The sequence below is a fragment of the Pongo pygmaeus genome, chromosome 4, assembly GCF_028885625.2.
Source record: "Pongo pygmaeus isolate AG05252 chromosome 4, NHGRI_mPonPyg2-v2.0_pri, whole genome shotgun sequence".
In the NCBI taxonomy this organism is placed as follows: Eukaryota; Metazoa; Chordata; class Mammalia; order Primates; family Hominidae; genus Pongo; species Pongo pygmaeus.
In genome coordinates, this window is record NC_072377.2 from 113,072,699 (window position 1) to 113,087,892 (window position 15,194).

The following is a 15,194-nucleotide window of genomic DNA, read 5'->3' on the forward strand; positions in this document are numbered from 1 at the left end:
CTGAATATATCAACACTTAAGTAGAAAAACAAAATTAATAAATTGTTAATGTATCTTTGGAGACTCTCTTTTGGCAAAAGAATACCTTTGGTGAAATAGAGCAGTGACTTAATCTAAGAAACATAGTATAATAGTTAATTGCATAGTTTCTGGAACAAAGTTCTTTGAATTTGAATATGTGGCATCAGCTATTTTTTGGCTATGTAACTTTGGGCAAGTTAAACTTTCTGTACCTCAGTTTTCTCATCTGTAAACTAGGGTTTGTAACAGAAACTATTTCATAGGGTTAATGTGGAGAGTTAAATGAGATAATCCATCTAAAATGCCGAGAACAATGCTTGCTCCTAAGAAATTCTTTACCCTGTATTGTCTTTTATTGTTTATTAAATATAAAGTTTTATAAAATTATTCTCAGTGTACACAATGAGATTTATTTTGATGGACGTGATATAAAAATGGTTGTTGCAGACAATAAAATTTAAAAAGTGAATATCCAAAAAAGAAAACTAGAGGAAATTATGCAAAAAGGCAAGAACATTAAAAATTTTTTTTTGATTGCATCTAATTATAAAGGGGGCCAAAGAGTTTAAAGAAGGAGATGTTTATGTCAGAATTGTGACCCAGGAAAGTTTTACTGAGTAAGACTTTTGACTCTCTTGCTCTTTTCTATTTTTCTTATTTGGTTTCATAAAGTTTCTTGAACTTTGGTCCATTAGAAAGAATGTTCTGTACAATGCCTGAATATGATACCTGGCATCTAGTAGTTGTATCTTTGTTTAAAAAAATGAATGAATAAAGCAGGGATTTATAAAGCAATTAACAAATCATTATAGAATAGGTTATCAAAAGTGGAGCCTTACTTTCCGATTAAACGTTTATGGTTTTGACTATCCCACTCTACTTCCTCTCTAGCCCTGCCACTTCATTTTGTGTTAAGTGTAGTACATTCTTGTGGCAAGGAAATTTAAAATTTTTATTTCTGTTGAGACCTTAGAGATCATTTGCACATAATTTATATTCTTTTCCTTTGAACAAAGAATTATAAAGTATTGGAGAGTTATACCTCAATAAAAAATAAAAAAAATTAAAACACATTGGATTAAGAAAAGCTTTGTAGCACAGCTATCTGCAAGGTTTTGTTTCAAGAAGTGCTTGAAAGTGTGGTCTATTCTCAGAGATCTTGAGATCCAAAACCTAAAATAAGAAGACTTCTGTATTCTTAGGAATAAAATCAGGTATTTTATTTATCTAATTTAAAAAATCAAAGGCCAGGTGCAGTGGCTCACACCTGTAATCCCAGCACTTTGGGAGGCCGAGGTGGGCGGATCACCTGAGGTCAGGAGTTGGAGACTAGCCTGGCCAACATGGTAAAACCCCGTCTCTACTAAGAATACAAAAAAATTTAGCCAGGCGTGGTGGCGGGCGCCTGTAATCCTAGCTACTCAGGAGACTGAGGCAGGATAATCACTTGAACCCGGGAGGCAGAGGTTGCAGAGTCAAGAGTGTGCCATTGCACTCCAGCCTGGGGGACAAGAGCGAAACTCTGTCTCAAAAAAAAAAAAAAAAAAAAAATCAAGTAGAACAGAGATTTATTTCTTAGATAGTGTTTTCTTTACTTAATGTACAAGGATTTTCTCTTTGTTGCTTGAAAACGTAACATTTGTTGGCTGTATCTGTTCCTTTAATCCAGAACTGACTAGTATACTTCCATGCCAACAGGGGGAGATAGTATGAAATAGGGGATCCAGATTTGCACCTCTCTTCTATCTTGCTTTTGCCTCAGACAGGAAGGTTTGTTGGTAAATTGACTTCCTTGGGCCCACTGTCACTATCTCTTAGCTAAATTTTGAGATGGAGCAGAAAATGAAATGTCCTCATTGTAAGGGTCAGCTGGAGTCTGGTTTCGGCTCCCAATCCTGTAAAACATGTGCTTTAACGTTCAGCTCTGAGCCTTCCACATCAGAAGTCCACAGAGATCAGGTAAGGGGAAGTTCTGCCACAGGCCTACTTTACCCAGGGCCCAGACATTATCTAAGAGTCCAGCAGGTCATCTATTTTATGCGGCTACTTCAAATGGGAAGGATAATTTCTCTTGACTTCTGAATCTGGTGGTAAACAAAATTCTTTTGAACAATGCTATCACTCAGATGCTAAACCAAAGCCACTGAAAAAAATGAAAGTGGCTTCTTTTCACATTTGTATTTTATTTCATTTGTTTCCTTAATTCACCTCTCAGTTTTGAGAAAAATATGTCCTTTCCAGTATTTCAATACATGGAAGGTAAAAGAGAGTGCAGTTTTATTGAATATTTGAGGAGAAACATGGCTCAGATTTTAAACTGAGCCATGTTTCTCCTCAAATATTCAACAAAGATGATATTAAGATTTCTATTTTTCAAATTTCAGTTTCTATTCTGGCTGGTGAGCTCAATTTAGCGTTGTTATTTTCAATGTCTGTCACCAAAGGAAAATAATAATATTTTTCTTGAACATAGGTATTTTAATAGTTGGTGACCATAACTGGTAAAGCTTTTCATTATAATAAGTAGCTGTATAGTTCAATGCTAATTTTGTAATCAGTGTTTATGGTTTAATTTAGTAACTTGGAATACACTAATTCCTTACTCTTTTAATGTATAAAATATAATTTCTGTTACTAATAGGAATATAGCCCTATTTTAAATCTGTCTTGTTGGTGAAGAATTATATTTATATGTCATTTTGCAACTTAATTGCCTGCATTCTCTTGGGTCCCTTATTTAATGCCTCTCTTTTTTAGGCTTTCTTTTTTCAGATTCACTATATTAGGAAAGCCTAATTCTGGCCTTCAAATAAGAATTGTAAATGCCAAAAAAGTTTATGTATTTTCTTTATTTTGAAGATAGCTGAAATACATACACAATTCTTACTTTAATATTACTACATCCAGTATTTGGGTTTTGTTGTTCCAAATATGTGTCCTATATTATTGGATAAGTACTGTTTGTAAATACAATGACCATTACTTGTGTGCATAAGTTTTGCTTATCCGGTTTATGAATTTATAAAAATATTAGAGGATATTGAATCCATTGGGATCATCTTCTCCAAATTATCATTTTGTATATAATAATGTCTCTGAAGCCTGAGATAATTAATGACTCACATAGCTAGCTAGTGACTTGCATAACTTAAATTTTTTTAACTTTAAAAAAGTAAAAAAGTCTCGCTTTCTTGTTACTCTTCAATCGCTGATATATATTCTTTTATGATCCTTCTTTAATATTTTTCTGTTTTTTTATACACAGTCATTGTCTTTTCAAAACCATTTTGTGCTTTTTGTTTTTGAAATCGTTCTTAATTCTCTTAAATTTTATTAACTTTTTTCTTTTCTATTAGAATCTTCAATCTCTGATATATATTCTTTTATTATCCTTCTTTAATATTTTTCTTTTTTTATACATATCGTCATTGTCTTTTCAAAACAATTTTGTGCTTTTATTTCTTATTTTTGAAATAGTTCTTAATCCTCTTGAATTTTATTAACTTTTTTCTTTTATAATAGTTCTACTACAGATCTTCAAAGTAAAGTAGAAAAGATTACAGTTTTATTATTTTTCTCATTTATGTAAATTCTGTTCAGAGTAAATAGAATAAGAATTTTTGCTTTGATGGCTATCAGCCACCATCCTTAGGAAGACATTACATGTAAGGATGCACACTGACTCTTGAAATTTTAAAACAATTCAACAAGTAAATACTTAGTTGAACTCTCATAATTATGAACTTCTACCCATAGCCTTGATGATTTATCTTTGGTTATTAACTAATACTGACCTAAGTATAATGAGACCTCTTGATAAACCTAAAAATATACTTTTAAGTACTTCTCATTGTCAGTCTGCTCAGTCAGATGTTACCACACTCACTTGGAGACATACATATTCAGTCACACATACCTGAATTGATCATAGGAAGCCTTTGTATTCTCATGGAGTCACTATTTAGCCTCTGTGTTTTATACAGATGTTCTTGACATCTTTTGTTTTTATTTTCTGGTATTATTTATGATTTTTTTTCAGTGAATTCTTACCACCATAAGGTACATACTGATTCACAAGAGTATATTTTAGGCAGAAGTTGTCCTTTTTTCAGAAACTGACATTCCTCTGGAGATGAGACTAGTCTAGACCTAGTTTTCTGGTAAGCCATAGCCCCTCAAGCTGCTTTTCTGGGTCATCTGTTCCCTCCAAGTAGTGTTTCATATTGATATTGTATTATGTATGGTAGATCCATTCTTTATTGGAATTTCACTTCCCTCACCTATTATAATACACTTTTCCATCTTCTAAGAATTTTTAAATTTGGCCTTTGAAAGCTCATTCTGGTAAGCAAACTTCCTGTTCAACAGAAGATTGCTCATTCTCCCATATCCCATGTAATTCAGCATTGAGAAGTGGCTCTTAATGTGGGCTTTATTATTCCTTTACCCTCATGTGAAAGTCTTTGTGTTTTCAAGACTTGTGAAGTTTGGTTGTACTGCATTCTATCCCTGCTCATTGTCGAAATCTTTGGAACTTCTGTTCATTTCTCCTTATTCATCAATGCATGTGCTCTCTGGTTTAGTCTCTGTTTCTACTTTTGGTCATTTTGGGATGACGTTAGCAGTCATGTGGAAGACCCACCTAAAATTTAGTTTCTACATTTATTGATCTAAAAATAGTGTTGACTGAGGGATGGTAGCTGATAAGCAAATTTAAGTCAAGAGACTTTTTCTAAGAAAGACAGAAGAAGGCTCTTAGGTTCTTCTTGTTTCTGTTGAGTAACTAGCACCAACTCCAGACTGCTTACTTTACTTATAAATTTCATTTCATGAGAGACATAAAACCTTATTTATCTAGGTTAATTTTGGACATATTTCTGCCACAGTAGCTGAAAGCAACCCTAACTGAAAGAGTAGGTAAAATGTTGATAAAAATAGATAATATGACTTAGCACAGTACCGCTAGTTTCATTGCTGTAGTTTGTTTGTTCCTGTTTTAGAAGGTGCTTGCTCCCAAATGCAGGAGCTTCTTGTGGCACTAAGTTTATGAAGGCAGAAGAATTCTAGTGTATCAATTAGATGTTACGGTGGATTTTAAAATCTGGCCATCACACCTTGCTTTTGTAAATATCTATATTTTGAAGGCCTGGTACTTTCCCTCCTGCCAGCTCCATACTTTCTGATTGAATTCTTAGGAAGTTTTTACTGCTGCCGATTGGCAATCATGTCACAAAATATTTTAAAGCTATGTATATATTTCAGTTTTTGGTGATGTGATAATAGTATTTATGAAAATAAATTCGTGAGTTCTTGAAATGTATTATAGGGCTCAACTTTTTAATAAGAATAAAATAAATATTGTAAGGAATTGATTTTAATGGCTATTAAATATATTCAGAGAAAATAAGGTAATTGTATTTCACATTGCCCTTTCTGATTGTTTAGTTTTAGGTACTGCTTTGGATGCTCAGTTTCTAATTAATTTCTAGCAAAAGGTTTATTCTAGCTATGAACGGTATAATTTTTATATAGCATCTCCCTTGAAAGCATATACATGCATACATATATGTATATAAACTGTTTAATATATGTACATATACATATATATAAAGTCTATATACATATAAACTGTTTTTGCTCTTTTCTTAAAGAAGAGGGTGAGAGAGAATGAGGAGCAGTAGAAAGTATGGTCAAAGTTAGAAAATATATCAAAAGGATAATGATAGGTGAATGCTTTAATCTGTGTCTAATATTTTAGCCACAGAATCCTTGGAGTCTTTACAGTTTACTTTTTATTATATTTTTCTATGGGTTTAAAAATGTTTTATATAAACTTTATTTTGATGAGTAAATATATCTGTAGGGATATGAGAACACTGAATATATGATAAAAATTTACCCCCAGATATAGACTGTAAGTAACCCTGAGGGAACTGGGAAAGAGGAAAAGTATGAAATGGGTTTTAGCCTTTTTACTCAATCACAGCGGGTAAGATATTTCTATATTCCTAATGTCATAAAGGTATATATCCTGCAGTAATTAGTAAAAACAGACTGTTTGTTTTGTTTGTGATAGTAAAAAAGCATTGGCTGCCTTAAAGTCTCTCTTTGCCAATATTTTTTTTTAATTAAAGAAGCACACAAAAATAGATTCCTCTGTTCCCGAATGTGTTATTGCTAATCTATTGTAAGTGGTGACAGAACAAAGTATAAATACTTTATTAGATGTATTAGATGAAGCTGCATCTTGTAAGTCAATTCCTATCTCACCAGATGTTGCTAGCTGGAATCTAGACATCTAAGATACTGTTTACTGGAATCACAGAAATCCATGGTTATGTGGTTTATCTGTTGCATTATTTCACCCAAAGCAACGTTGGCTTTTCCTTTGCATTTAAGTTAACGGAAATAAGGTACATGATCCTTTTAAGGAATTGGGCTTACAAAGAAGGAGGTGATTTTTTTTTTTTCTAAAGGAAGTCATTAAAAATGTCTGGCTATCAAGAAATGAATAACTCTCTAGTGATAGGTTTTCTGTGAATGAGGGGAATAGTAACAGAATAAGAGGGCCCGTTGATTAAAAAATGTTCAAGAAATATGACCTTGTCTCCAAGTTAAAAATACTTTAAAATATCGGGGGAAAAAGGTACAAAATACAGATAGAAGTAATTACAAAGCAGAGTCTCGTAGCCTTGAGTCGTCAGAGAAAGTCAAACCATGTACGTTTTGAACTGTTTGAAAAGACACAAATACATAGTTTGGTTTTTGAAGATAATCTTTTTAAAGATATGGCTGAATGAGGCTTTTCATTAGTGCCTTTTAGTTCCAAGGTAAGTTATTGTTTTAAAAATTGTGAATTTCTAAAGTTTTAAGATATCTAATAATTAGCTATTTGTTTTTTGTAACTTTACACCCTCAAGATAATTTATGGATACTTTTTTTGAATCTATGTAGAATTCTTAAGCAGTGAAGCAATTGCAGATATTAACACATTAGTACGTTTTTTGTCTTTCTTTCTTTTTTTTTTTTTTTTTTTTACATTTTTTAACTTAAAAAAATATTTTGTAGAGACAGAGTCTTGTTTTGTTGCCCAGGCTGGTCTCAAACTCCTGGCTTCAGGCAGTCTTCCTGCCCAGGCCTCCCAAAGTAAAAGGATTACAGGCATAAGCCTCCATGCCTGGCCCTACCCATTAATTCTTTCTTCTCCCCTCCCCTCTCCCCTCCTTCCCCTCCCCTCTCCTCTCCCCTCCCCTCCCCCTCTCCTCCCTTCGTCTGCCCTCCCTTCCCCTCCCCCTTCCTCCTCTCCTCTCCCCTCCCCTTTTCCTCCCCTCCCCTTCTCCTCCATCCCTCCCTTATCCTCCCCTTCTCCTCCCCTCCCCTTCTCCTCTCCTCCCCTCCCCTTCTTTCTCCTCCCCTCCCCTTCTCCTCTCCTCCCCTCCCCTTCTCCTCTCCTCCCCTCACCTCCCTTCTCCTCCTCTCCCCTTCTCCTCCTCTCCCCTTCTCCTCTCCCCTTCTCCTCTCCTCACCTTCTCCTCTCTTCCCCTCCCCTTCTCCTCCCCTCCCCTTCTCTTCCCTTCCCCTCCCCTCCCCTTTTCCTCCCCTCCCTGCACCTCCCCTCCCCCTCCCCTCTCCTCCCCCTCTCCTCCCCTCCCCTCCCCCTCTCCTCCCCTCCCCCTCTCCTCCCCTCCCCTCCCCTCCCCCTCTCCTCCCCTCCCCTCCCCCTCTCCTCCCCTCCTTGCCCCTCCCCTTTTCTCTCTTCCCCTCCCTTTCCCACCCCCTCTCCTCCCCTCCTTGCCCCTCCCCTTTTCTCTCTTCCCCTCCCTTTCCCACCCCTTCTCCTCCCCTCTTTCCCTCTTTTCCCTCCCCTCCCCTTCTCTTCCCCATCTCCCCTCCTTTTTTCCTCCCTTCCCCTCCCCTTTTCCTCCTTTTCTTCCCCTTCCCTTCCCGTCCCCTTCTTCTCCCCTCCCCTTCTCCTTTCCTCCCCTCCCCTTTTCCACCCCTTTTCCTCTTCTTTTCTTCCTCTCTCTCTCCTCCCCTCCCCTCTGCCTCTCCTCCCGTCCCCTCCCCTTTTTCTCCCCTCCCCTCCCTTCCCCTTCTCCTCCCCTCCCCTACCCTTCCTGCCCCTTCTCCTCCCCTCCCCTCCCCTCCTCTGCCCTCCCCTCCTCCTCTCCCCTCCTTTTTTCCTTCCCTCCCCTTCCTTTTTGAGACAGGGTCTCACTCTGTCTCCCAGGCTGGTCGTGCCATCTAGGTTCACTGCAACCTCTGTCTCCTGAGTTCAAGTGATTCTCCTGCCTTAGCTTTCCGAGTAGCTGGGAGTAGAGGTGAGCAACAGTACACCCTACTGATTTTTGTATTTTTAGTAGAGACAGGGTTTCACCATGTTGCCCAGGCTGGTCTCGAACTCCTAACCTCAAGTGATCCACCTGCCTCGGCCTCCCAGAGTGTTGAGATTACAGGCGTGAGCCAACGCACCTGGCCCACCAACCCATTAGTTCTATGAATAATTTTGTTCCTCCCCTATCAGTGTAGGGAAGGAAAAAAACGATTTGACTTAAATTACATTATAGATTTGATTATAAGTATTCTTATTCTGAGTAAGAACTTTTTATTATTATCTTTGGAAAAGTTATTTAACCACTCTGGGCTTTGGCTTTTTAATCTATAAAAAGAGGATAATAACAAGACCTGCTATATAGTGTTCATAGAAGATTAAAATGGGCAATGGTGCTTGGCTTATAGTTAGTGCTACTGTCAGAATACTAAGCAGGTTAGTATTCTCTTTTCAACAGAGACTTCGAATGGTATATTGTGACTATTATCTTTTATGTAGCCCTTAAAACTTCAGCAATAGTGGTTGTTACTCTGTTTTTTCCATGTATTTTTTTTCCGTGTATTTTACAATTAAAAAAAAATCTGGTGTCTCACTGAGCTACACTGAGATTTAATAAATTTATGTCACTGAACGAAGCATTTCTGAAATGTAGATCCAAACTTTTCCTGTGTTTATATTCAAGGGCCTCTCCTCTTAGTGTTTTATCTTTAATGAAAAAAGTTTCTGATCATTTTATGTCATTAATATTGCATAGTTTTCATTCATGTCTAAATTCTCTTATCATTCCAGGCCAAAAATGGCTCTTTTCTTGAGATGTGGTATTAGAAATAGTGCATGCCTGAAGTCAGGAGCTCGAGACCAGCCTGGCCAACATGGTGAAACCCTGTCTCTGCTAAAAATAGAAAAATCAGCTAGGCATGGTGGCGGGGACCTGTAATCCCAGCTACTTGGGAGGCTGAAGCAGGAGAAACACTTGAACCTGGGAGGCAGAGGTTGCAGTGAGCCAAGAATGCGCCATTGCACTCCACCCTAGGCGACAAGAATGAAACTCCATCTTGGGGAAAAAAATAGTGCATAATTCTTAGGTATAAATTAACCAAGTTTTATATATAATATTGTCAATTTGAATGTGGTAATTGTTCAAATATAGGAGGTAGAGGCCCTCCATCCTTCCAATATCTTAAATTTTGTGTGTGTGCATGTGTGTTTCTCACTTGGTTACATTTTTTTTTTTAATTATACTTTAAGTTCTGGGATACATGTGCAGAACGTGCAGGTTTGTATATAGGTATACACGTGCCATAGTGGTTTGCTGCACCCATCAGCCCATCATCTACATTAGGTATTTCTCCTAATGCTATCCCTCCCCTAGCCTGTCATCCCCTGACAGGCCCTGGTGTGTGATATTCCTCTCCCTGTGTCCATGTGTTTCTCATTGTTCAACTCCCACTTATGAGTGAGAACTTGCGGTGTTTGGTTTTCTGTTCCTGTGTTAGTTTGCTGAGAATGATGGTTTCCCGCTTCATCTATGTTCCTGCAAAAGACATGAACTCATCTTTTTTTATGGTAGCATAGTATTCCATGGTGTGCATGTGCCACATTTTCTTTATCCAGCCTATCACTGATGGACATTTGGGTTGGTTCCAAGTCTTTGCTATTGTGAATAGTGCTGCAGTAAACATACATGTGCGTGTGTCTTTATAGTAGAATGATTTATAATCCTTTGGGTATATAGCCAGTAATGGGATTGCTGGGTCAAATGGTATTTCTAGTTCTAGATCCTTGAGGAATTGCCACATTGTCTTCCACAATAGGTGAACTAATTTACACTCCCACCAACAGTGTAAACGCGTTCCTGTTTCTCCACATCCTCTCCGGCATCTGTTGTTTCTTAACTTTTTAATGATCATCATTCTAGGTGGCGTGAGATGGTATCTCATTGTGGTTTTGATTTGCATTACTCTAATGACCAGTGATGATGAGCTTTTTTTTGTATGTTTGTTGGCTACATAAATGTCTTCTTTTCAGAAGTGCCTGTTCATATCCTTTGCCTACTTTTTTTTTTTTTTGATGGGGTTGTTTGTTTTTTTCTTGTAAATTTGTTTAAGTTCCTTGTAGATTCTGGATATTAGCCCTTTGTCAGATGGATAGATTGAAAAATTTTCTCCCATTTTATAGGTTGCCTGTTCACTCTGATGATATTTTCTTTTGCTGTGCAAAAGCTCCTTAGTTTAATTAGATCCCATTTGTCAATTTTGGCTTTTGTTGCCATTGCTTTTGGTGTTTTAGTCATGAAGTCTTTGCCCATGCCTGTGTCCTGAATGGTGTTGCCTAGGTTTTCTTCTAGAGTTTTTATGATGTTAGGTCTTACGTTTAAGTCTTTAATCTATCTTGAGTTAATTTTTTTATAAGGTGTGAGGAAGGGGTCCAGTTTTAGTTTTCTGCATATGGCTAGCCAGTTTTCCCAACACTGTTTATTAAATAGGGAATCCTTTCCCCATTGCTTGTTTTTGTCAGATTTGTCAAAGATTAGATGATTGTAGATGTGTGGCATTATTTCTGAGGGCTCTGTTCTGTTTCATCGGTCTATATATCTGTTTTGGTACCAGCACCATGCTGTTTTGGTTACTGTAGCTTTGTAGTATAGGTTGAAGTCAGGTAGCATGATGCCTCCAGCTTTATTCTTTTTGCTTAGGATTGTCTTGGCTGTATAGGCTCATTTTTGGTTCCATATGAAACTTAAAGTTGTTTCTTCTAATTCTATGAAGAAAGTCAATGGTAACTTGATGGGGATAGCATTGAAGCACTGAATCTATAAATTACTTTGGGCAGTGTGAACATTTTTACGATATTGATTCTTCCTATCCATGAGCATGGAATTTTTTTCCATTTGTTTGTGTCCTCTCTGATTTCCTTGAGCAGTGGTTTGTAGTTCTCCTTGAAGAGGTCCTTTGCATCCCTTGTAAGTTGTATTCCTAGGTATATTTTTCTCTTTGTAGCGGTTTTGAATGGGAGTTCACTCATGATTTGGCTGTTTGTCTATTATTGGTGTATAGGAATGCTTGTGATTTTTGCACACTGATTTTGTATCCTGAGACTGCTGAAGTTCTTTATCAGCTTAAGGAGATTTTGGCTGAGACGATGGGGTTTTCTAAAATTTGACTTCCTCTCTTCCTGTTTGAATACCCTTTATTTGTTTCTCTTGTCTGATTGCCCTGGTGAGAACTTTCAATACTGTGTTGAATAGGAGTGGTGAGACAGGGCATCCTTGTCTTGGTTTTGAATGAATAACTGATGCCCAGCGTTTGCTTGGCTTTCTGTATGTAATCTAGGCAACCTGGTTTACTACAAAGAGAGTAAGCAAAGAGTTACTTTGTTATCTTCTCTGTGCCTTAGTGCAAGTCATTTCACCCCCTCTGACCTTCATTTTCTCATGTATTATGAAGTGAAAAAGCTGAAATAGAAAATCTTTAACACAGAAGGTTCCTTCTACAATTGATTCTGTTTAAGACCATTTCATTATATGACAGCGTTGTAAAAAACGTGATAAAATAAAAATTATGGCCCAGTAATTTTCACACTTATTTTTAATGTTAATCTTTTTAGTAATGCCCTGTTTACATAAACATATATTGACCAACTTATTTTTGTCTTGGGAGTTTGTTGCTTTTTAAAATTCTTTCTTTGCTGATATCTAATCAGCAACTATATTGGACTCCAAAATATGAGAAGAAACTTCAAACCACATGTGCTAATTACTGTGAAAAGGGATGCTAGCGAAGCAAATAAAAAGTTAGCTAGTTTTCCAGCTACTGCGCTGTAGGTGGGTGAATAGCCAGAGGGAGATCATCCAGTGACCTTGCTACTGCTGAGCTGTAAATGTTGCTGTACAGTTTCCTGGAATTATCAGGGCTCTAGGCTCTTGCTGAGAAAAAATATCTTTGGGACTACAGCTATATTTCTGACAGTGGATTTTGGGGCAAGGTGTCGCTTTAGTTAGAGATAATGTTCTAAAAACTGGATGGGAAATGAAAGATTAACAAATGCATGTATCTATAGAAGGAACAGGATTAGAAAAAAAGAAAAAAGCATATATGCACATTTTTATTGCATGGAATCTATGTGACTCATGCAATTCTTAACCCATTTTCCTGATTAATATATTACATATAGGGGTGATTTTTCTTTTCTTAGACATTTAAGGTAGCTGCTGCTTATAAGGTAAATATGCAGTGATTCTTTGTCAGCTATATATTAGTTGTCTAGGACCTCCATAAAAAATTACCACAAATTTGGTGGCTGAAAACAACAGAAATTTCTTCTTTCACAGTTCTGGAGGCCAGAAGTCCAAAGTCAAGGTTTTGCCAGGGTTGATTCCTTCAGGAGTCTCTGAATGAGAATTGTTCCCTGCCTCTATCCTAGCTTCTTGTGGCTGCTGGAGATCCTGTCGTTCCTTGGTTCATAAACACATCACTCTAATCTGTCTCCTTCTTCACATCACCTTCTGTGTTTCTTCCTCTTCTAAGTCTTCTTATGAGGAAACTTGTCGTTGGATTTAGGGTCCCTGGATAATCCTGTGTGATCTCATGTTGAGACCCTTGACTTAATTAAATCTGCAAAAACTTGCTTTTCCAAATAAGGTTACATTCACAGGTTCTTAGTGGAAATATCTTCTGAGTGGGGTGCGGGGAGGTGGTAGTCACCATCCAACCCACCTACAGTTTGTGTCTATCTTCTGTTTAATTATCAAGAAAGTTCTCAAAAATTAAAACTTTGGTTGTGGGTGAAATCTTTAACTTGAGAGAAGCTGGTTCTTTCTGCCCTTTTATTCAAGTAATTTTTTGAGTACTTCTCTGTGAGTCATAATATTTCGGGACTGGAAGATACTATAAAATATTTTTCTTTTGCCAGAAGCACAGATACTTTGTTTATGGTCCAACTCTGAGTTAGAGTCAAAGCCAGGCCTAGAACATAGATTCTGAATCAAGTGTTTACGTCTGTATTATGGGACCAGAAAGTCCTCTGTTTATTACATTATTGGAGAAATTAAATATACATTTATTGAGCAGACTTTAAACAGCATTACTTTTTGAGTGGTTTGGGAAAGAGTCCTTGGGAAATATGAGGTTTGTGTCTTGCAAGAACTATTCAAGGCAGGCAACATAGCATAATGATTAATAGCAAAAAATTTGTATTAAAGCTGAATTTAAATTTCGGCTGCTTGACCACATGACGTTCAGCAAATCACTTAGTATTTCTAGGGCTCACAGTCCTGGCTCACACTGTTTGGAAAATACCTGGGGATTCATTGGGAGCAAAGGGATTGAGGGGATTTTCAAATTCTCAATATTTAAACTTTTTATTCAAGGAAAATGATTCTGCTTAATATAAAAAATACAGTTTTAAATAACAATGGCTATTATTTTACCTTTAATAATTTTGCTAAACCTTTGATACAGTTATTTGGTGAGTACCCATTCTTAATTTTTAGATGAATAATTGTAGTTTGGATGATGACTCTTAATCAGATATCTTCATGGTTATAAGTCTGATGTTTGGAGTTACACAATGGCTGCTCTAGGCCAGTGGTTTATTATGTTGTTTATTTCATATTGATTCTCCTATGCTTATTGCCTGTTGACATAATAGTTAATGAACTTCTGAAAATACCCAGTGTACAACAGTTCTCATGGGTACTTTATTAACTCAAGCAGACCAGAGCCTATTACATAGAAATAGAGACCTGGTCCTAAGATTTCTAACTTACATTCATATTGATAAAAATTAAGCCCTGGAGGTGTTATTTATAAGATTTGGTAATTGGTAATGTCGGGATTAAATAATACATGTTTATTTCTAGGTATGTACTAGGGCTTTCTTGAACGAAGTTAAATATTCTCTGTATTAACACTTTTAGCTATTTATAAGTACAACAAGCTAGTTTTCAAATTAAAATAATTAGAAAAATCAATCTTTTTGAAAAATGCAAAGGAAAATATCTTTTAACTCCCAAGATAGTATTCCTCTGTTGTTTTTGAGAATTTCCTACTATTTAAATAGGGATAACTACAGATTCTTAAAATCAGTCTGAGTTAAAAAGATTACCTATAATTGGAATGACTTGGGTTAAATTTGAGTACTTTAATTTCATTTTTTTCTTATGTGTCATTTGAGGTTTCTTAGCAGAAAACAAAAGTTCAAGTAAATATATTCCCTTTTATTTACTATTTAAATGATGTCTAATAGCTCCTGTCTTGCTTAACTTCATCATGAATATATAGCATTTATTTTAATATTTTAATAATTTGAGTTAGGAAACCAATAAATCCCCTGCCTTCTTATAGCTTAGATTATATTGTGAGTGTGTGCTTGGGCCTCCAGATATCTGGCTTGTATAACAGAGGTAGTAGTACCATTCATTGAAACGGGAAACTGATAAAAGGCCAGCTTTGGGAATTATGAGTTCAGTAATATATTGACTTTTATCTACCTTTTGCGATATCTAAATAGAAGTCACACGGATGTTTCAACATTCAAGTTTGGAGCTCAATGAAAAAAGTTTAAGTTGCAGATTTAAATTTGTGAGTGGACTTGGTTCAGGTGGTAATTGAAGTTGAGACATAAAAGAGATTACCTAGGGAGAAAGTACAGAGTGAGAAAAGAAGAAACCTGGAATCAGTAGAGTCTAGAATCACATTACCATTTAATGACCTGATAGAGGAGGGTGAGCCTGCTGAAGAAACTGAGAATGTGTAGTCTGAGAGGTTGGAGGATAGTGTGGTAGGGGAATAAATGTTTCATGTAGGCATATATGGTCAATAGAGTGGAATTGTGTTGAGAC

General features: G+C 36.5%; 1 protein-coding gene across 14 annotated transcripts in view; it reads left to right on the top strand.

The window, feature by feature from the left end:
* Nucleotides 1–15,194, top strand: part of FER (FER tyrosine kinase) — a 461,370-nt gene that overhangs the window by 174,624 nt on the left and 271,552 nt on the right. The window contains exon 1 of one of the 14 annotated variants that reach the window (XM_054489931.2): nt 1,745–1,980. The exons of the other annotated variants lie outside the window; for them this stretch is intronic. Coding sequence (XP_054345906.1) covers nt 1,852–1,980 — 129 coding nt within the window. The 5' untranslated portion in view covers nt 1,745–1,851. Of the gene's footprint in view, nt 1–1,744; nt 1,981–15,194 lie in introns of those variants that run through there. 14 annotated transcript variants of the gene reach the window in all.